Source organism: Saccopteryx leptura, chromosome 3 (genome assembly GCF_036850995.1).
Source record: "Saccopteryx leptura isolate mSacLep1 chromosome 3, mSacLep1_pri_phased_curated, whole genome shotgun sequence".
NCBI classification, from domain to species: Eukaryota; Metazoa; Chordata; class Mammalia; order Chiroptera; family Emballonuridae; genus Saccopteryx; species Saccopteryx leptura.
The window spans coordinates 227,124,385-227,147,558 of record NC_089505.1 but is presented as its reverse complement, the minus strand read 5'-3'; the positions used below and the strand labels follow the sequence as shown (position 1 = coordinate 227,147,558).

The 23,174-nt window shown below is 47.7% G+C and overlaps 1 protein-coding gene across 2 annotated transcripts in view; it reads right to left on the bottom strand.

Annotated features, from left to right (window-relative positions):
- Positions 1–23,174, bottom strand: part of POLR1A (RNA polymerase I subunit A) — a 102,848-nt gene that overhangs the window by 19,957 nt on the left and 59,717 nt on the right. For both annotated transcript variants that reach the window (XM_066377779.1, XM_066377780.1), the window contains 9 exons: positions 13,330–13,479; positions 11,775–11,958; positions 8,743–8,825; positions 8,468–8,626; positions 6,406–6,504; positions 5,295–5,447; positions 4,341–4,423; positions 1,915–2,080; positions 478–699 (listed from right to left, as the gene is read on the bottom strand). In XM_066377779.1, the coding sequence (XP_066233876.1) occupies positions 478–699; positions 1,915–2,080; positions 4,341–4,423; positions 5,295–5,447; positions 6,406–6,504; positions 8,468–8,626; positions 8,743–8,825; positions 11,775–11,958; positions 13,330–13,479 (1,299 nt within the window). The remainder of the gene's footprint in view (positions 1–477; positions 700–1,914; positions 2,081–4,340; positions 4,424–5,294; positions 5,448–6,405; positions 6,505–8,467; positions 8,627–8,742; positions 8,826–11,774; positions 11,959–13,329; positions 13,480–23,174) is intronic.

Sequence of the window (23,174 nt, the reverse complement as noted above, 5' to 3'; positions counted from 1 at the left end):
AATGCCATTTAGGAGGCAAAGCCAGGGCCCTCCTAGGCTTCAGGACACAGTCACCATGAGCCAGGTGATCCGTCCGGCCCTGTCTGGGCTTCCACACACCCTGTGCCCCAAAGCTGCCCCACAGTAATTGCTCCAAAGTGCTTCCCTGCCTCTGGCTTCCCTGTTGTTTGGCCAACGGGAGGCCCCAGCAGCAGAGGGGAAAGTGGGAGAGTAAACCAGGCATTCACCTCCCACCCTCTCTAAGGAGCCTCTGCCCACAGTCCCTCCCACCCCTTTCATGCCTGGGGTGCTGAGGAACCAATGAACAGTTCCTCAGCACCCCACACCTTTGTGGAGAGCCCTCCTTAAACTGGGATTGCTGATGGTGAATGAAGCGGATTTCATTACTACACCTTCAATTAGGAAAACAACCTCCCATTCCCTCACCCCGACAGGCCTACACACACTGGGCACTGGAGGTCTAGCCCCCCGAGTCACCTGGTGAGTCCCGGGGCTGCGGCCATGCTGGTTCACACCCTGGAGGTCCAAGGCTTTCACAACTGCCTGTGTTTTCTGGGAGAAACTCAGGAAGGCACCTCTTCTCTGTGGGGCGCTGGAATGCTTGCTTTGCCACTTTTTGATGGCTCTGAAGTGGCGGAGAGCTTTTTGGGGATCTGCTCTGGATAAAACTTCATGGAGATGCTTCGATTTCATTATTACCTAAATAAACAATCAAACCACAAATAAGACCAAAGAAATGAGGGTGTGACCCAAGGGCCACGTCATACAACCTCAGAAGATCAAGACAACCTGTGTGGAGCTGCTCGACAACTAACAGGGGGCTGAGCACCCGCTACTAAGTGGGGCCTCACTCTGTGTAAACTGCTTGGAAGCCGGTGGTCCCAGCAGCTCGGGGAGAGAACGGCACACACAGAGCCCCTTCAGAACAGGGAGTTTCTAGGAGGAAAGGGGAAGTGAGGACCCAAAGCTCTGGAACAAGTGCCAGTACTGAAAGGGCTAGCACCACGCACAGTCCTAGCTCATCCATCTGCTGCATGACCCCGGGAAGGCCACATCAGTTTCTGTTCCCCACCCAGTAAAAGGAGGTGACTGCTTGGTCAGTAGTACAGTCACTCCTGGGCCAGTGAGGTATAACATGAAACCTCGAGATTATGCCATGGGTCTGGGTCCAAACGCTGTCTCTGCCACTCACCGGTCACTTAGGCTCTGATCCTCAGCTGCCTCAGCTGTAAAACAGGCAGAGGAAGCAATGCCTCTTTCCTCAGGTAACAGTGAGGGGGAGACCCAGTGTCCACAGTGTGCTTCAGCTAGGGCCTGCACATGGCAAATGCCCCTCAACAGCAGCTGTTGCTCTGGAGGGGCCGTGCTGTCTGACATCTCAGTCCACACGCAGGACATAGAAATGAAAACTGTTTCTCAGCATTGACTGCTGCTTTAAAAACTCTTTCCATTCTACCTTTTAAAAAATTAACTGAGAAGAGGGGACGCAGGGAGGCAGAGAGACAGATTCCTGCAAGTCCCCGGGCTGGGATCCAATTGGCAAGCCCACTACAGGGCAATGCTCTGCCCATCTGGGGCTGCTGCTCTGTTGCTTGGCAACCAAGCTATTTTAGTGACTAAGGCGAGGCCATGGAACCATCCTCAGCACCTGGGGCCAACTTGCTTGAACCATTCAAGCCATGACTGTAGGAGAGGAATGTAAGAGAAGGGTAGAGAAGCAGATGGGTGCGTCTCCTGTGTGCCCTGGCTGGGAATTGAACCTGGGACATCCACACACCAGGCCGACGCTCTACCGCTGAGCCAACCAGCCAGGGCCCCTGTTCTACTTTTTAACTGGGTGGCAAAGCTTGGAGTGCAAGGCCCGTGGCACTGCGCAGGGCCACCACCACTGGCTGCTGGGGGTCTGGCACTTACTTCATAGTTGCTGGCGAGGAAGGGGAACTGCTTGGGCTGTAAGAACTGCGTCTTGGGGATGTCCAGGCCGTCCTCCCCGTACAGGAACTGCACCACACTGCCATCGCTATCGCGGACTGTCAGATCATACTGGACGACAAGACCCTCCAGGTGCTTGATGACGCACCTGCATGGAGACCTGGCTCAGGGCCAGCCGAGCTCACCGCCTCCCAGGGCAGGGGAGGGAGGCAGTGGGAGGTGGAACGGGGACTACAGTTCTATAGCCTAGCTAAGATCCAGGACAGAACCCCCTCCCTGCCAAGGCCCCGGTCTCTGAGCTACAGCATCGCCCAGATAGGGGCTGCAGCCACGTGCCTAGGGCTGGCTGCTACTGCTGGACGCTGGCTCCCAGCTCCTGCCCAAGCCTTCCCTGCTGCACTGCGGAGCTCCCCAGGGACCAGCGTCCTCAGCTCCACAGGCAGGCAAAGCAGTGGGGCCATCTCCCCACCCAGGGCTTCTCACTGTCAGTTCAGAGATGCTGTCAGTCAAGGACACTGAGGACATTAGGAACTAAATGCTGATGTAACAGCCCTAACCCAGCACTCCTTTCCCTTGCTTCTCCCAGGGGTCAGCTGTCTCCCTCAACTTCTCCCTTTCTGCCCCCGGTCCTGGCCCCTTACCTTGTCTCTGACTACCACTCTGCCTTGGTTTCTCCTCCTGCCACTTTAAGAGGAGATGCCCTAAAGCCACTGTTCCCCCAAGCTCCAAGGACAGAGCTTGGTGTTAGTCACTGCTGTCTTGTTGGCACCAAGTCTACTCAGCAAAGCTGATGCTGAGCACCCACTTCCGCTGCCATGTGGCCGCCAGCCCCCTGCCCTGCTCTGCCCATGGCAAAGGGCCCCGCCTCTCAGCCCAGCAACGGCTCCTCAAGGCTGCGTCTCCAGGTCTCTCCCCAACTCCAGGTCTGGTCTCGAAGGGTACACACTGAACGTGTCTACCTGAATATTCTGCTGCTGCCACCTCACACCACCCACATGTCCTCGCCCCTCTGCATGCCTTGCTTCTGTCACTGTGTTGCCACGGAGGTCTGCACACTCAGCAGTGTCCGACGTGCCCTGCCTCTTATTCCTGCATTTCAGCCAGCTGCCCCACGACTCTGCCACAGCCGTTCCTTCCTTCCCACTGCCAGCCGCTGGAGGCAGCCCGGCCCTCCGGCACCGCTGCACTGGCCTCCACCAAGCCATCCTATCTGAAGCACTGCTCTTGGTTTCTCTGCCATGAGCCTCCCCAGCAGATAGGTCCTGCGCATGCCTGTGCCCTCGGACCCAATGGCTGCTGCTCTTCCACTCCAGCCAGGATCCCAACACTCTCCTCTCTCCCACCTGCACTCAAATGGCTGCAGGGACACCCACCTCCAGGCTTAGTTGATCATTTATTTCCTAACTTTTTCTACAATATATATATTGTATATATATATATATTCTTGAATGAGTTAAAAGGATGGAGGTGGGGTGTCACCCCTGCTAATGGAAGGAACTGGTCAGGTGGTCAGTGCCCCCTAGAGAGGAGCGCATCCCACTGTACTGAGAGCAGCCAGCTCAGCAGATGAGCTCCTCACTGACAGGCCACCCCACGGGCTGTGGCTTTGGGGAACCTGGAGCTAAGCAGCAGGAGAAAGGAGAAAACTGGAGCTGATGGGCAGACCTCCAAGGGGCAGAAGGGAAGGAGCTGCACCTTCTCGCCAGCAGTCAGCTGAGCTCCGAGACGTAGCTTAAAACCAGGTGTGGGAATTTATCGGCTGTGTCCTCCACTTCCCACCACCATTTCTACCAGCACCAAGTCTCTGGGCTCATGGAAAACCATTACCAAAAGCTCCCCAAGGTAGAGCCATGCAGGCTGCATCCCCAGGGAGGGAGGCTGGAGCACAGGCCCTGCCACCCTGTCTGCCGGGCACTGAAGTGGGACCTTCTTCAGATGCAAGCTGCATTCCCCCGCCTGCTCAGACAGGCCCGGCAGTGGGGCTACGTGTTTTCCTCCCTCCCAGAGATGAGAAAATAAGTAGGTCCAGGAGGGCGAACCCCAAAGTGATACCTGCATCCATCATGACTTACAGACAGGGCTTGGCCTGGCATCCGCTCAGCGCTGTCCTGGACCACTTAGCCCGCCCAGGGTGAGGACAGCTCATCACCACCGAGACCTTCCCATACCCGTAACTCCCCTCAGAGAGCAGGGGCTTTTGTCTAAACCTCTAGTTCATGTGCTATTAACCCTTTAGTGGGAGGAAGGTTAGCTACTCCTTTCTGTCTCAGGACAACCGTGGACATTTTAAAGTTTTTTCACCCAAAGAAATTCTAAGTGACTTGTCACTGAAAATGTGAGAGATGACCAGTATGAATGGTAATGGGACACTGACCCCATCTAAAGATGGCAGAGAAGGCGCTTCTTACCGCTGGAGGTAGCCGGAGCGGCTGGTTTTCACGGCGGTGTCCACCAGGCCCTCTCGCCCCGCCATGCAGTGGAAGAAGAACTCCTACAGGACAAGCGGGACCCCGGCCCCAGAGGTGGCAGTGAGGACAGCGCGCGCCTGAACAGCTGCCAGCAGCCCCGCCTGACCGCCCAGGCCCGGCAGCTCCAGTGGTCCCGTGACTTCTGCCTACCCCGGTGGTGACTGCTATCCTGCCCGAGAGCAGAGTGCATGAGCAGTAACAGGTCCCAGGGAAGGGGCCACGTGTCTACCTGCAGTTTTACATTCCCCTGGAGCAGCTGGTAGCCTAGGAACAAAGGGTCAGTCCTGTTCACAACCTGGTCCTAAGTTATCTGACCGTAAGAGCCATCCTTGCAGAAATGGACTAGGCCATGGAACAGAAGTTATTAATATTCAAAAAGCCATTTCTGACAGATTTGAGGGGAAAATGGAGAATTCTGTTGTTGACCAAGGGAACATTAAGACATTTGCTACAGCTAGTCAATTTTCCTTGGTGGAGGAGTCATGCAAGTTCTGCTGGGGGGCACTGTAAACTGAACCTACGTGAAGGTCCCTCAGGCAACGGAGAGCATCCCAGTGAGGGGCCTCCCCTTCCCACAGCCATCAAGTGCAGGTAAAAACTGGCTGAGCGAGGGCACACGGCAGTGAGAGGCGGAACTGGGACTGGTCTTACAGCATTCAGAGCTCCCACCATGTGCCGGGCACCTACTAGACTCTGGCAGCACAGCGATGGACACGACATGGTTGTGTCCTTATGGTCCTCATGGGCCACAGGGTCTAGTGGATAAGCAGCAAATGGCTTGGTATTTATTATTTGATTGTCTATACTCAAAGTTGTTTGGGGAAAGTCAAAGGCCTCCTACTACTGAGCCTAGAAGTGAGGAGAAAAGTCAAAAGGAAATATCAAAATACGCACAGGAGGCTTAATGCCGGTGAGGAATCTGCCCGTTACGAAGCCGCCGGCTCTGGGGGTGAATTCATAAGGCTCAAAGCAGGGCAGGGACTTGCCAGACGCCATCAGTGGGGGTCTCCGACCTTCCAATTCAATCTGGCCCAGCAGGCATGAGATCTGGGGGAAGGGAAACCCAAGATCAACATGTGTTAACTAACGCTTTGTCCTAGCAGGAGAGGGACAGCTTGCTCTTCCAAAGAAGCTGCACGTTAACTGAGTTCCGAAAGGCCAACCTAGATCTGTAACTGAACTAGGGAAACTTGTACTCCAAGAAAATAACTGCGTTCTCTTTTTGTTGACTGGAGACTTTCTACATTTGGTGTCAGTTTAAATGGGCTATAAAGGAAGCCGTGTTTCAAAATGATCACATATACCTGGAAGGAAACTAAGTGCTGGTCCTAGGGAGAAACTGAGGCCTATAGGAAGAAGTAATTTATTGTGTTCCTTAAATTCTAAGGCCAAAAGAGAATACTGCCTATACATATTAGGGTGGAGGTGTAGGGGAGAGTGGCTTCCTGACGGCCATCAGCCTTGTCAGCCCATTCCTACTGCTCTGAGTCACCAAACAATGAGATGGTACTTAAGACCCTCTGAAGGTCATCAAGATAAAAAAAAAAAAGTTGTTAAGATTTGTGAAAATGCTGCCCTAGCACTGAGGTATCTGAGGAGACAATGGACTTCAAATCAAGAGACAGAAACCTCTAGGACAATACTTAAAAAAATGTAATATACTAAATGAAAAAAAGCAGATCATGCGAAACTGCAGGGTCTCAGCTATGATTACACACACACAGACTGTGTTTATATATAATGTGAATATCCATAATACAGTGATAAAGTATGTAATATTACGATACCTACCTGTATTATACATAACTGGATACTTAAAGCTACGTTTGTTTAAACCATTGTTGTTGACAGTGATAGGCTCCTGTACTGATTTCTACATGCTTTGATAAGTACTTACTGCATTTTACACGAACATGGATCCTTTTAAAATCAGAAACAAATCTAAACACTACCGCTTGCAATCACCCCACTCTCTGACACATGGCCAGTCCACCTTTGCTCCCACCTGCATGGTGTTCACAGTAGAACCTTTGGCTCCAGACTGCACCATCATCTGCAAATTGTTCTCTGGGAACTGTCTATGCAGGCCAAAAGGCATGCACACCTGTGGATTAAAACGCACCAATCAGTGACTTCACCCCTTCTAAAACCCCAGGTTTGAAAGGTAAACCAGAATGTGAAGAAACAAACTCACACCATTTATTCAGAAATAAGCACCAAACCCCACCTGAAGTAAGTCGTCTCATCTGGCATTAACCTGCTTGCTAGAACCCCTAGAAGTCTAACACTGGCCTCCTGTGCTGTTCTTAACAGCACCTGTCAGGAAGCCTGAGGTTCCTGTCACTGGCAAACAGCAGCAAAAAAGGAGGAGCAAAGGCGCCAGCAAATGTAGTTGTGATTCTAGAAAGCAGCTGGTTAAAAATAAAACTGGAGGGGATGCCCTTGTGAATCCCCCAACAGAGCACAGCCGTGGCCTGGTCATGATGACCAATATCCCGACCATGTGCACACTCCCCAACATGCTGCCGAAGCACCACGTGAGCCTTGCCTTGGCCCCAGGGCTAGTGCAAGTAGGCAAAACCCCAGGTGGCACCTGGGGAGACGCTGGGAGGGACTATGTATCTATTTAAACCTCTGCCTAGAGTTGCAGAGACCCAGGGCAACACAGGAGAGGCAGAGTGGGTGGAAATGGTGAGCTAGGGGGTTCAAAGTAACACTGAGAGATGTCTCTGGGACAACGTCCCCAACCCAGCATTCCCAGGCAACAATGGAGGCCAAGTCTCCCGGTTCTCAGGGGAGTGTTGTGGAAACTCCACTGAACAAAACCGCTCAAGGACGAACTTGTACAAATGAGAGATGTGTTTCTGGCAGCCTAAGGGCTGCTGAAAGCCAGTCAAACATCAACTTCAGCTGAGTGTTGGCCTTGTCGCTTCCCTTCCTTCTTAGGCAGGGCCTCAAGTTCAGGAGGCAGGGCGAGGGTCAGGCTGGCCGCTTCAAGCCACAAGACTGGAAGCCCACCTGACCAGGCGGTGGCGCAGTGGATAGAGCATCAGTCTGGGACGTGGAGGGCCCAGGTTTGAGACCCCCGAGGTCGCCAGCTTGAGCGCAGGCTCATCTGGTTTGAGCAAGGCTCACCAGCTTGGACCCAAGGTCGCTGGCTCAAGCAAGGGGTCACTCAGTCTGCTGTAACCCCCCAGTCAAGGCACAATTAGAAAGCAATCAATGAACAACTAAAGTGCCACAACGAAAAATTGGTGATTCTTATCCCTCTCCCTTCCTGTCTGTCCCTATCTGTCCCTCTCTCTGATTGTCTCTATAAAAAAAAGACTGGAAGCCCTAGCACTGGGACTAGGAGACGGAAGGACACTGGATGTGGTCTTGACTCACGCAGGGACTTCCCTCTCCTTTCTTTTTTATTTTTCCCCTCTCCTTTCTTAATTGCATGGGAACTGGCTCATTGAAAAGCAGAGACTCGGGAAGACTTCCACAGTGCTCCTGCCATGCCAAGAGCATACATAGGTTAGGTCCTTAATCCCCTCAGCACACAATGAGGTGGGTGCTCCTAACGCCCTGCCTCCAGCTGTGGAATCAAGGCCTAAACTGGCTCCATCACTTGCCCAAGTTCACATGGCAAGCACATAGCTAGCACACAGCAGAGCGAGGATTTAAACCCAGGCCTCCCCTACTCTGTACCCCCCCGCCCCTGGCTCCGCTGTATGAGTGTCAGTGGTGCTTCTTTCTGTTCCTCACTCCACTCCTCCCACCTGGCTGGGGTACCACAGGGAAGGTTTTCTTTCTTCAGTTTCCTTTAATGTAGTCAGCCCAAAATACAAACATTAAAAAAAAGTACAAAACATTCCTGCTCAGCATTAAAAAAGACCTTTCAGACGGCAATTAGGTGAGGGAGTGACTGTAGCTCTTCACAGCAATGAACTCTGTACTTCCTACCAAGTCAGCTGTTCAACAGTCAAACTCCTCTAATGGGCCCCAAGTGAGAAGCAGAATGTAACTTTTTAAAAACCAGCATTCAAAATGGCGGTGATAAGTGTGCTCACTGCCAGACTAACCTTGTTAATCTCATTACTGTAATGGTTTACTTCCTCCTTGAACTTCAGATCGATCATGTTAAAATCCCTCTGGTCTTGGCCCAGATGGGCATCCTGCCATTTCCCTTGGACCTCATCACGTGATGAGGTTTCTGGCAGGTTTAACGCAACCCTGACAGCCTGGAATGAGAAAATGAACAGGTCAGTGGCAGCAGCAAAATGAGGAAGGGGCAGGTTTCACGCTTTAGGAAAGCAGACCCTCCATGGCAGGCCACAGCCACCCAGGCCCCTCTCACCCGGGGCCCGCAGTGGGTGGACTCGTCAATGATCTTGTGTCTCCTGACATCTGCCTTTCGCTTAACCAAAATGTCTTCCACACCTGTGAAGTGAGACAGACAAGCTCAGATGGGATGGGGACTGGCTTCTTACCAGGATCTGAACTCAGTGAGGTCAGGGCATGGAACATAGTGTCACATATCCAGGAAGCAATTGAATAATAATGATGATATTAACATCCTTAAGAGATTGCTACCATCTGTTAAGTGTAAGGCCAAGCAGCCTGACCTGTGGTGGAACAGTGGATCAAGTGTCGACCTGGAACACTAAGGTCAGTGGTTTAAAACTCCGGGCTTGCCTGGTCAAGGCACATATGGGAATTGATGCTTCCTGCTTCTCCCTCCTTCTCTCTCTATCCCCCCCACCTCTCTAAAATAAATAAATAAAATAATAATAATAATAATAATAATAATAAAAAGCCAAGCATTATAATTTCCATTTTACAAATGACAAAACTAAGGCTCAAACTTGAGCTACTAGCCCAAAGTTACAAAGGTAAAAAGTAAATCCAGGTCCAAGTCCAAACTGTGCTCTTTGGCACTGGTTGCCTCCACTCAATAAATACATGTTGCATGAATAGGTGACAGGTGAAGAGGTTTTGGATGAAAAACTGAGTTTAGGAAGGGAAGGAGAACACCCACTTTTGATTCCCAGAAGTCAGTTGTTATAGGGACCACCAATATAGTTGTGAGGACGGGTGTGCAGGCACACACAGAGACACACTCGAGCCTGAGTGACAGGGACCACTGTAACAGGCTCTTCCCCAGGATGAAAGCCTGGGTCATATCAGGTAAGCCAATCTTTGTACTCCATAGGGTTAAGGAATTCCTCACCTTGGGCAGGACATCTTTCTACTTCATTTTTTAATCACCTATTTTCTGTCTGTATCTCTAAGTCAGGCGTCCCCAAACTGCAGCCCACGGGCTGCAATGCGGCCCCCTGAGGCCATTTATCCAGCCCCCACTGCACTTCTAGAAGGGGCACCTCTTTCATTAGTGGTCAGTGAGAGGACCACTGTATTTGGCAGCCCTCCAATGGTCTGAGGGACAGTGAACTGGCCCCCTGTGTAAAAAGTTTGGAGACCCCTGCTAAGTGTTACTAGAGTAAAAAGTCCCTTGGACAAACCTGAGTGGGAAGGAAAACCATGGCTGCACTATTCAAAAGCTGGCCTACGATATCTTGAATCCCCAACGCAATGGTCTGGAAGCTTGAGGGCCTCTGAAGACTGTATGTGAGCGGGAGGGAAAGAAATATCCCTCTGAAAGGAAGCCATAGCCACAAGAGTGGGTCCTTCCACGGGGTCAGCTCCAGGCCACCTTGTTGTCCCTTCCCTGGCCTTTCTGGGAAGTGGCAGTGAGGGCAACATCTCTAGCCTGCCCTTCCCTCAGAGCTCTGTGTCCAGCTTGGCCCTGCTCCCTCTCAGCCTGGCAGAAACAAGATGCTCTCTGCACTCAGGCCAGTTTCTCTCTGTACTTTGTGCTAAGAGGAGCTGAGGTTTGAGACTCATCATGGGTGGGAGATCCTCTACTTATCGCTTTTTACAGATATTTGTTCTCAAGAGTGTTCATCCCAGCAGTAAAGTGAAAACCAGGAAATGGCCTAAATGCCTACCAAGAGGAATTGGTTAAATACACTATAGGGTATCTACACAACTGGAATAATTTGTAGCCACAGACCTAAGGATGTGGATTTCTATCAGTTTACCCAAAAGGACATTTACAAATACATTTGGAAATGGGGGACAGGCGATTACAAAATATACTGCTCACAAAAATTTGGGGATATTTCAAAATGAAATATGAAGCAATTAAAAAAAGCAGCATTTGATTTTTCTTATTAAACAGGAACATCAGAAAAGCAAACAAGTCAAAGAAAGTTGTTCAATTTTGCAAAAGAGATGCAAAACCAACTTTTATTTCATTAGTGAAAATGCACTATACAAAAGGCTGAATGTACTGGAGTATCTGCATGTTCCCTGATCCCCTAGTTTTTTTTTTAATTTATTTATTGTTTATTATTTTTATCCGGATGCCCTAATTTTTGTGAGCAGTGTAGCATGTAGTACAGAATCCTATTTTTTTCTGAATGTGCTTGCACTCAGAAAGTCTAGAAATATGTGCATCAAATCGATATTGGTGGTTAGCTCTGGCAACTGAATGCTAGGTGACTTTAAGTTATTTTCATGTCTGTATTTATTTGAACTTTTCCACAATTAATATATATTACACAGCTGTTGTGGCCCCGTGGCAGGCCTATGACCACACTGGCTCCACTGTGCGGTCTCACCGTGTCTGCTGCAGCACGTCCACAAGCAGTCTTACTTCTGCTCTTACTGGTGTCGCCAACTTGACAATCCCCGCACTCACTACAGCTCGTGCTCACCGTCCTCCTCATAGGACCACCAAAGAAGGGTCTGGCCTCCACACTGCACTCGGAGATGCACAGCAGGAGTTAGCCTAGCCATGGCTGAGGCCCTGGCCAGTCTGACCTCAGTGCTATCCAGCGCACAGAAGTATTAGCTTACTTGTTTTCTTTCTCAAAGCCAACTTCCTAAAACAGTGTGCTTTCCCTTCCAGGGAGGAAGCAAGGTAGTTCCTCTTCCTACCCTGACAGGCCTGCCCCAACACGACACTTTCGCTAGCACTGACGCCCCTCTGTGCTGGGCAGCTTGGCAGGTCTAACAATAGGGAAGACCCTTTCCCGAGAGAATGGACCTGAGTGTGAAAACTCAGACTCAGGGACAGAACACTGTCAGGGGGGAGGGGAGTCTAGAAGCAGACAGAACAGAAATGGAGACCGAGGGGTCACTTTGTGCTGTAGGTGGTGAAGAAACACTGGTGGTAGGAGAGGGGTGGTGAGAACTGTCCAATGAGGATGTCCCTGCAGAAGTAGCCTGGCTGCTCCCCAGGAGGCCGCTAGGAGAGCTGGGAGACAGCCTGGTTGGCATGTCAGCCAGGAGAGGGGGCGCAGGAGCCGCTCACCCAGCACTCACCCAATGTGAAGCCCCTGTAGAGCTGTAGGTAGGCGGTGAAGAGGCGGGCCAGGCAGGTGAGAACCTTGCCGCTGGTCTCCCCCCCGTAGATTTCATAGCAGCAGTGGACCAGGCCGTAGGCGGAGCTCCCATAGTGCGCTTTGTCCAGCACCCCGCAGAGCAGCTCCCCTTCCCTGATTATCACCTGTAGAGGGGACGACGAGCACCAATGCTGGGCTGGAGGTGATGCTTCCTGTGAGCCACCCCTCCCTTTACTCCATGTTTTATTAACCTTATTGTATCTGTCCCTCCACTGTAACCTACCTCAACTCCTTGATGGAAAGAGGTAGACAATTTTTTTTAAATAAAGGAGATAACACATACAGACCACTAAAAAACAGTCTTTCAGGGACTACACCACATACAGACATCCTAGTGCATTCATATGTCCTCCAATCCCCACCAACCCATCATACTGACTTGAGGTCAGACACCCCGACAAAGACTTTGTGACTAGAAATGAGAACATTTAGAGTCTAAATTTCCTAACCGTGACCTTGGCCTCGGTACTCCCCCTTCCTTGTACCCTGGGAGTTAGAACAACATAACCTTTCCAACGTATTTGAAGGCCTTTGTACCTTCACAAAGTGGGGTTAATGAATTAGAAGCTAAATAAAAGGATTTCTGGTTGAAAAATGTTGCATGTGATCTATACAGGGAAAGGAAAGGGTCAGCTTCAGTTCTAAGGGAATGTCTGTCAGGCCTGGTGACAAAGCACTGTGGCTGGGGACTTGGAGATACTCCCCACAAACACGCAGGGGCCGGGAGATCTTTAGTGCAGCCCACACTCTTGCTCTCAGGCAGCAGAGCAGTGCCCAGGTCTGACCACCCTGGCCCCTAAGGAACCTCATAGCAGCTCCATCATCTTCAGCCAACAGGGGTCTCGAGGGAAAACACAGGTTCTGTATTTCTAGGCTTTGCAGAGTCCAGCCCAGAGGCCTTCTGCTGTCGAAGCCTTCCCAAGCTGGTTGCAAGATTTATGCTGAGGGTCAAATGCTAGCAATCAATTCTGATACTTTCTAAAACCAAAAGTCTACACTAACTTGGGCACAACTCTCTCTTATGATTTACAGCACCTGTTTCTGTACGTGTACCTGCTTTTCTCTGTCTCTGTTTTATTTTATTTTATTTTTTACAGAGACAGAGAGTCAGAGAGAGGGACAGACAGGAACGGAGAGATGAGAAGCATCAATCATTAGTTTTTTGTTGCACATTCCAACACCTTAATTGTTCACTGATTGCCTTCTCATACGTGCCTTGACCGCGGGCCTTCAGCAGACTGAGTAACCCCTTGCTCGAACCAGCAACCTTGGGCTCAAGCTGGTGAGCTTTTGCTCAAACCAGATGAGCCCTTGCTCAAGCTGGCGACCTCGGGGTCTCAAACCTGGGTCTTCCGCATCCTAGTCCGACACTCTATCCACTGCGCCACCGCCCGGTCAGGCCTGTCTCTGTTTTATATCAATTTGTCTAAGCCCAGGACTCGTGGTCTCCAATGGAAATGAATGGGCAGCCATACCTGGGACTCGCACATGGATTCAGGGTTAAAGCCAGGGACGGGCCGCGGAGACTCCTTCACCCAGGCTTTCCCGCTGATCTTTGCTTTTCCTGTTAAATTCAGTGGGATGTGCTCCTCTGGGATTATATTAATGAGCAGTGTGGACACAACCTGGAAAGAAAAGGAAAGCAGAGTTGATGGCAGAAAGAAAGGATGGCCTTTCCCTTTAGGACATGCTGTCCCTGTTCATCCTGAAAAGCCAGACAACCCATTGGCATGCTCTGTAGTTAACAAGAAAAGCGAACGGTTCCACTTCTGGGACAAGTTGATCTTGGTTCTTACTATTCTGCTTACATGACTTAAGAGGGAGCTTAGGCGTGGAAACAAATATATATTACTAAGAACTTCATGGGGACCTTTATTCCTTAAAATAATTCCTATGAAGTGAACAATCCCCCAGACCTTTAAAAACACTAAGTTCTTGAACAGACCAAAGGAAGGAGAGAAGAATGAGTAATTGCTTTGGGGTCATAATAAAGAGATTCGAGTATGTGGGGCTCGTAACACTGCTCCATTGGGGGAGTCTGCTCGACAGGCCGCAGGCCAGGACTGCAGGGGTTGAAGACCACTTCTCAGAGCACCCTTCCCTGCCCTCAGGCCAGGCCATCAACATCAATGACAATTATTACGTAGTCAAAAATGTCCTCCCACAGAAGAAAATAAGAAACAAAACAGAAAGAGACTCACAGATACAGATATCAGACTGGCAGCTGGCAGAAGGGATAGGGCTTGGGGAGACTGAGAGAAAAAGATGAAGGGATTGAAAAGTATAAATTGGTAGTTACAGAATAGTCACAGGGCTGTAAAGCAAAGCATAGGAAATACAGTCGATGATATAATAATAACTATGCATGGGGCCAAGTGAGTACCTGACATATGGGGGGAGCCACTCTGTGAAGTACATGATTGTCTAACCACTATGCTGTGCATCTGAAACTAATATAGAATAATACTGAATGTAATCTAATTTAAAAACCTGTTCTCCCACTGGACTGCTGTGATTTCCTGGTCAAAAGACGGAAAAGATGCAAAGACTAAGAATCGAGACCTTTTCCTCTGACAAGCTCCACAGAGAGAGGACCCGAGAAGTGTGACTGAGAAGCAGCTGCAGGGTAGCTCTGGGGACAAGGGGGTGCTCTGGTGCCCGCTGAAGCACAAACTAGCTGGCGTGTGCTGTAGGGACGTGACTTGCTGTCCTTGCTCTCTTAGCTCTAGCACTGCTCATCTGGAGAGTTGTGATAAGGCATCACCCAGCAATCACACATGGAGTGCTTACTATGAGCCAGGCGCTGGTAAGAGCTGTAAATAAAACAGTCTCTGCCTTCAGTGGAGCCTCATTCCCAAGGAGGACCCATGCTTTGGAGGAAAATAAAGCAGGGAAGGAGGACCCAGAAGAGAACAAAGGAGGGAGTTTTGGGGGTTTTAAGTGAGATGGGTAGAGAAGACCTCACACCAAGAAGGCAGTGAGGAAGGAGCCCTGCAGAGATCAGATCATGCATTTCAGGCTGAGGCTTTTAGTTTGAGTGAGAAGGAAAGCTATTTGGTAGATTTTAAAATTTTTTATTTATTTATTAATCTTTTAGAGAGAAAGGAAGGGGGAGAAAGGGAGAGAAAAAGGGTGGAAAAGAGGGAGAGGAAGGCAGGAAGAGAAAATGAGAGAGAAAAAGAGCAAGAAAGAGAGAAACATCGATTTGTTGCTCTGCTTATTTATGCATTCATTGGTTGATTCTTGTATGTGCCCTGAGAATTGAACCTGTAACCTTGGTGTATCAGGATGATGCTCTAACAAAATGAGCTACACAGCCAGGACCTATTTGGTAGATTTTGAACACAGCAGTGGCATGCTTTGATTTAATTTTTCATAGGATCACTTGTTTCAAATATGTTCCTGGTCTAGACTTTGAGGCTAAATAAATGCCATAGAGAACTGGCCTCCTAAGTGACAAGAAGGACCAGCGTTTTAGAAGTGGTTTTTAAAATGACCTGCGTGGGGAGCACCATGTGGCAAAGTCTCTGTGTGAGGACATCACAGGACACAATCATCATGTGACTACCAGCAACCTGATGGCTTCACACAATTAGCTTTTACAGAGCTAATACCAGAAATAAATTTATGTGATTGGAATTAATTATGGGTAATGAAAGGTCAGGGAGTCCATCCCCTGCCCCAAAGGCCCATCAATGTGGCCATCCACTAAACAAGTGGCTGCTAACAGGAAGCCAGAAGAGGCAATTTCTTAAAAAGCTACTCCATAGCGAACCCAAGTGAGGGGAGCTCAACCTAGGGATACCCATGGGCCACCTCCAGAGAGGCCAAAAGCACAATTCCCAAAGACATAGCAGGCAGGGCAGACAGGCTGGTATCATAGGCCCTGAGGGCTAGGGAGGGCCGGGAGCCATCAGCTGGCATCAGTAGCTCTCTGTGCCAATGCCGGGTCCCACAACATAGCCTTGTGACATGTTCACAATGGAGTCAGGGCAGTTATGAGAGTAGCTGTCTTTTCGTGCATGTGTACCAGGAGCAGGGGGACAACTGGCAACAGCATCTTTACAAAGAGTTGACAATAAATACTCCTTGTTATCTCAGAAAAAGAAGAGCAGAAAGGTCATGAGCCAGGTTCTCCATAAGACCTGCATTGGCAGGTAAGGGAGTAAAGGCAGGAGGATGAGACTTTCCTGGGATGCTGACCACAAGCTGCACCTCAACTAAAATGCCATGTATGCAGGGGGACAGCCAGGCTAGACAGTCAGGACAGGAAAGGTAAAAGAAACACATGCATCCAACCATCTGAGGACAGAGACTTTAAAATTCATATGAAAATACACAGGGCCAAGAATATTCAGGTCATTCTTGAAAGAACAAAGCTGGAAACTTACTATCAGAAACCAAGATTTATTACCAAGCTACAATAATTAAGACAATGTGGTACAGTGCAATGCAATCAAATAGACCAATGGAACTGAACAGAGTCTGAGACAGACCCACACATGTGAGAATAGCTGGTTTATGCCACAGGAGATACTAAAGAGGAATGGAAAACTGTTTCCAGCACATGTTACATCAACTGAGAGAAAAAGGAACCCTTACTTCCACCTTACATTATATGAATCCATAAAAATCAACTCCAGTAGACCAAGGTGTGAAAAATAAAACAATAAAGCTACCAGACAATACACAGGGGGTAACTTCATGACCTTGGGGCAAATAGTTCTTATATAAAACTGGCCATAAAAGGCAAAGATTGATGAATTATGTTATATAAAGTGAAAAAATTCTGGTAATTAGAAAATAGCATTAAGTAAAAGGGCAAAAAGGCTCGTCAGCAAGTAGAAGATATGACATATGCAATACACACAAAGTGAGCAAAAGTAGGCTTACAGCCGTGAGTACGAGAAACAGTGTTTATTCTTGTATTATTATTTACTAATTATTGTATTATTTTCCATATGAGCAACTGTGAACCTACTTTTGCCCCACCCTCTATCTTGGGCAATAGTCTTATACCTGAATATATAATAGACTCTTACCTACCAAAAATAAATAAAAAAACACCCAAAAAGGCATAGAATAGAAAACAGGCAAATAAACAGGCAAAACAAAACATATTGATGATGTTCCTGTCTCTTTCTCTCTCTCTCCCTTCCTTTCTTTAAAATCAAGTACACCTTTGTAAATTACCTCCTGGATCAGAAAGTAGAGGACCACCAGCCCTCCCGGAACACCTAGGCCCCTCTCAGTTTCTATCCCTCCCCAAAGGTAGCCACTAACCTGACTTCTAACACTACAGGTAAGTTCCATCTTTTCCTGAACTTTATATAAATGGAATATACAGTAAATCATATCTTTCTGTGAGTGACTGTGACTCATGTTATTACGTATAGCGGTGGTTGAATAGCACTTCACAAAAGATGATATCCAAATGGTCAATAACATTTGAAAAGCTGCTTAACATCACTTGTCATTAAGATAATGCAAATTAAAACCACAATAAGATGCCACTACATGCCCATCTGGAAAGCTAAAATTAAACAACTGGATACAAATGAACAAACAAGTATCTGCTGAGGATGAGAAGCAACCAGAACTCAGGTCCTGCTGATGGAAGTGTCAACTGCTGCAAGCACTTTGTTTTTTTTGTTTTGTTTTGTTTTGTTTTTTATTTTTTTATTTTTTGTATTTTTCTGAAGCTGGAAACGGGGAGAGACAGTCAGACAGACTCCCGCATGCGCCCGACCGGGATCCACCCGGCACGCCCACCAGGGGCGGAAGCTCTGCCCACCAGGGGGCGATGCTCTGCCCCTCCGGGGCATCGCTCTGCCGAGACCAGAGCCACTCCAGCGCCTGGGGCAGAGGCCAAGGAGCCATCCCTAGCGCCCGGGCCATCTTTGCTCCAATGGAGCCTCGCTGTGGGAGGGGAAGAGAGAGACAGAGAGGAAGGAGAGGGGGAGGGGTGGAGAAGCAGATGGGCGCTTCTCCTGTGTGCCCTGGCCGGGAATCGAACCCGGGACCCCTGCACGCCAGGCCGACGCTCTACCACTGAGCCAACCGGCCAGGGCACTGCAAGCACTTTGGAAAACTGTTTATTAAACTATTAAAGTTGAACACAGATCTTACAACCCAAGAAATTTAATTCCTTGGTATTTATGTACCCATCAAAATGCATATATAATTGTCAACAAAAGACACATACAAGAATGTTCACAGTAGCCCTATTTGTAATAATCAAATGAAGACAACCCAAATGTCCATCAATAATAACACAGATAAATGTATAATGGTATATTCATATAATGGAATACTATACAGTAGTGGTCTCCAACCTTTTTTGGGCCACGGACCGGTTTAATGTCAGAAAATATTTTCACGGACCGGCCTTTAGGGTGGGACAGATAAATGTATCACGTGACTGAGACAAGCGTCAAGAATGAGTCTTAGATGGATGTAACAGAGGGAATCTGGTCATTTTTAAAAAATAAAACATCGGGCCCTGGCCGGTTGGCTCAGCGGTAGAGTGTCGGCCTGGCGTGCGGGGGACCCGGGTTCGATTCCTGGCCAGGGCACATAGGAGAGGCGCCCATTTGCTTCTCCACCCCCCCCCCCTTCCTCTCTGTCTCTCTTCCCCTCCCGCAGCCAAGGCTCCATTGGAGCAAAGATGGCCCAGGCGCTGGGGATGGCTCCTTGGCCTCTGCCCCAGGCGCTAGAGTGGCTATGGTCGCGGCAGAGCAATGCCCTGGAGGGGCAGAGCATCGCCCCCTGGTGGGCAGAGCATCGCCCCTGGTGGGCGTGCCAGGTGGATCCCGGTCGGGCGCATGCGGGAGTCTGTCTGACTGTCTCTCCCCGTTTCCAGCTTCGGAAAAATACAAAAAAATAAAAAATAAAAAATAAAAAAATAAAAAATAAAACATCGTTCAGACTTAAATATAAATAAAAAGGAAATAATGTAAGTTATTTATTCTTTCTCTGCGGACCGGTACCAAATGGCCCACGGACCAATACCGGTCCGCGGCCCGGGGTTTGGGGACCACTGCTATATACAGCAATGAAAATAAATAAACCACCGCTATACGTAACAACATGAGTCACAGTCACTCACAGAAAGATATGATTTACTGTATATTCCATTTATATAAAGTTCAGGAAAAGATGGAACTTACCTGTAGTGTTAGAAGTCAGGTTAGTGGCTACCTTTGGGAAGGGATAGAAACTGAGAGGGGCCTAGGTGTTCCGGGAGGGCTGGTAGTCCTCTACTTTCTGATCCAGGAAGGAGATAATTTACAAAGGTGTACTTGATTTTAAAGAAAGGAAGGGAGAGAGAGAGAAAGAGACAGGAACATCATCAATATGTTTTGTATGTGCCCTGACCAAGGACCTTCAACTTCTGTGCTTCAAGATGATGCTCTAACCAAACAAGCTATCTGGTCAGGGCAAGGCATTCGGAACCTACATAGAGCTGTACACTGGACATCTGCAATGACCAGCAAACCCTTTCTTTACGTGCTCCTGCGACAGATAATGAGAAACCTCAGATTCTTAAGTGGAAAGAAAAGCACTCAAGGTGCTACATGAAATGCCCTGGAGAGACAGCCTAGGACTTCATTTTCTGGGGCAGTACAAATAAACTGCCCACACTAAGTTCCTTATCTCCTGCTTCTAAATACGGCTTCTCTCCACAGACTAGACTGATTCTTTAGAGAAATTCTTTTTCAGTTCAGTCACTCTTCCCCTTTTCACCTATTTGCAAAGAAGTAACAGCCTGCACCAACCTCTCAAAAACATGGAAAATTCTCAACTGTTACAGAAGTAAAATCCTGGGCCTATTTTCTAATTTTATTTAATAACAAAGTAATAATTATAGCCTGAAATATTATAAAATTTAAAAAAAAGTCCTAACATGAACCAAATTATTTTATTATTTTGATCTTTTTTATGCCAAACTTCTTCTCATATAATTTGTAACATGGTTGCAATTGTGATTGTGCACTGAATTGGGGAGTTTATTTCTTCTTTCAACATTCTGTCAGAGAATTTTCCAGATTGCTGCATGACATTTTAAAACTTTTTTTTTTCTTTTATTTTTTCTATTTTTTAGAAGCTGGAAACGGGGAGAGACAGTCAGACAGACTCCCGCATGCGCCCGACCGGGATCCACCCAGCACACCCACCAGGGGCGATGCTCTGCCCACCAGGGGGCGATGCTCTGCCCCTCCGGGGCATCGCCCTGCCGCGACCAGAGCCACTCCAGCGCCTGGGGCAGAGGCCAAGGAGCCATCCCCAGCGCCCAGGCCATCCTTGCTCCAATGGAGCCTCGGCTGCGTGAGGAGAAGAGAGAGACAGAGAGGAAGGAGGGGGTGGGGGTGGAGAAGCAAATGGGCACCTCTCCTATGTGCCCTGCCCGGGAATTGAACTCGGGTCCCCCGCATGCCAGGCCGACGCTCCACCGCTGAGCCAACCAGCCAGGGCCAAAACTATTTTTTTAAAGCAAGAGAGACAGAGGGGACAGATAGGGATAGACAGACAGGAAGGGAGAGAGATGAGAAGCATCAATTCTTCGTTGTGGCACCTTAGTTGTTCACTGATTGCTTTCTCATACATGCCTTGATGGGGGGCAGGGAGGGTTACAGCAGAGCGAATGACTCCTTGCTCAAGCCAGTGATGTTTGGGCTCAAGCCAGCAATCATGGGGTCATGTATATCAGTGGTCCCCAATCCCCGGGCTGTGGACCGGTACCGGTCCGTGGGCCATTTGGTACCGGTTCGCAGAGAAAGAATAAATAACTTACATTATTTTCGTTTTATTTATATTTAAGTCTGAACAATATTTTATTTTTTTTAAATGACCAGATTCCCTCTGTTACATCCATCTAAGACTCACTCTTGACGCTTGTCTCGGTCACGTGATACATTTATCCATCCCACCCTAAAGGCCGGTCCGTGAAAATATTTTCTGACATTAAACCGGTCCGTGGCCCAAAAAAGGTTGGGAACCACTGATGTATATGATCCCATGCTCACGCCAGCAACTCCGTGCTCAAGCTGTGCCACCACCTGGTCAGGCAAAAAACTATTTTTAAAAACTATATAATAGCCCTGGCCAGCTGGCTCAGTAGTAGAGCATCAGCCTGGCGGGTGGAAGTCCCAGGTTCGATTCCCAGCCAGGGCACACAGGAGAAGCGCCCATCTGCTTCTCCACCCCTCCCCTCTTCTGCCTCTCTATCTCTCTCTTCCCCTCCTGCAGCCAAGGCTCCATTGGAGCAAAGTTGGCCCAAGCGCTGAGGATGGCTCCATGGTCTCCACCTCAAGCATTTAGAATGGCTCTGGCTGCAACAGAACAATGCTCCAGATGGGCAGAGTATCTCCCGCTAGTGGGCTTGCTGGGTGGATCCCGGTTGGGCGCATGTGAGAGTCTATTTCTCTGCCTCCCCACTTCTCACTTCAGAAAAATACAAAAACAAAATAAAACAAAACAAAACTATAAAGTATCTTTTTTTGAGAGAGAGAAAGAGGGGCAAAGAGAGAGACAGTAACATCGAGCTGCTCCTGTGTGTGCCCTGACCAGGGAATAGAACTGGCAACCTCCGCTTTCCGGGCAATGCTTCAACCAACCAAGCTATCTGGCCAGGGCTTAATTTTTATTGATTTTTTTGAGAGACAGAGAGAGGAAGGGAGAAAAAAGGGAGGGGAAAAGGAAGCATTCATTGGTTGTTCCACTCAGCTGTGCATTCTTTGGTTGCTTTCTGTGTGTACCCTGACTGAGGATCAAACCTGTCACCTTGTCAATTCGTGATGACGCTCTTAACCAACTAAGCCAACCAGCCAGGACCAACTCACAAATATTAGGGGATGTTTCAAAATAAATATGAAGCAATAAAATATCCCCTAATTTTTGTGAACAGTATATATACATAATGTCTTAACAACTTGGATGTTCCACAATCTACTTAGCTCCAATCTGTAATATCTAGGTTTTTCTGATTTCCTACCACTATAAGCCATGGTGTAATGGACTGCTTTTTCTTCATTTCAGATTGTTTCCTTAGGCTGGATTCCAGATAGAAGGAAATGAACATATGGCTCTAAATTAACAAGAGTCAGTGGAAGTAGGTTTATAGCTGTAAGTGGAACACAGTTTACTCTTGTATTATTATTTATGATTGTATTATTTATTATTATTATTATTAACCTACTTTTGCCCACTCCTGTATATTCTTTGCCTACTATTTGGTTTCATTTCAAACACACTGCTTATGTTTAAATTTCTAACAAATTCTGGACACTAAATTATTAAGATTTATAATCCATTCACTTCCAAGATAACTTGAGATGGCTTATAAAATAAAGATATATAAGTAGGAATATTAAAAATAATATAAATTAAATTAAAAATAAAAAAATAATATAAATAGGAATAATAAAGTGTACAAATACATATAGCCAACTAACTAAAACAGGAGTAGGCAAACTATAGCCCAAACCTGGCCCACCACCTCTTTTTGTAAATAAAGTTAATTGGATAACAGCTATGCTCACTCACTTATGTGCTGTCCATGGCTGTCTTCATCTCATAATGACAGAGCTGAGTAGTTGTAACAGAGATTGCATAGCCAGCATAGCCTAAAATATTTGCTATCTGGCTTTTTCAGAAAAAGCTTACCAATTCGTTGAAATAAACTATCATATGATAGATTTTAATCTGAAACATCTGAATTCCCTGTATATTCTGTTAAGTCCATTTCCATTTCCAGCAGGATGGAGCAATGATTACCTGATTCACTCTCCCAACAGAAACAACAAAAGTAGACAAGAATATGAAACAATTTTCAAGACAATGGGCATCAGGCAATGAAGGACAGTGATTGGCAAGGATATAGCAAACTTGAACTATCTATCAACTGAAACTAATTGACATTTACAGAGCAGTCCAACCAACGAAAGTAGATTATACATTATTTTATTTTATTTATTGATTATAGAAAGAAAGAGAGAGAGAGGGGCAGAAACATCAATCTGTTCCTGTGTGTGCCCTGACTGGGGATTGAGCCCAAAACTTTTGTGCACTGGGATAATTTTTTAACCTTCTGAGTCATTTGGCCAGGCCAGATTATATATTATTTTTAAGGATTCACTGAATATTTACCAAGATAGAACATAACTGAAGCCACACAAAAAATCTCAATAAATTTTAAAGGGTCAAGTCACTCAAGTATCTTCTTTGGCCACAACAAAATTGAATTGAAAATCTTTAACAAAGATATCTAGAAATTCCCTAAATATTTTGAAACCAATGGACTTCTAAATAACTTATGTGT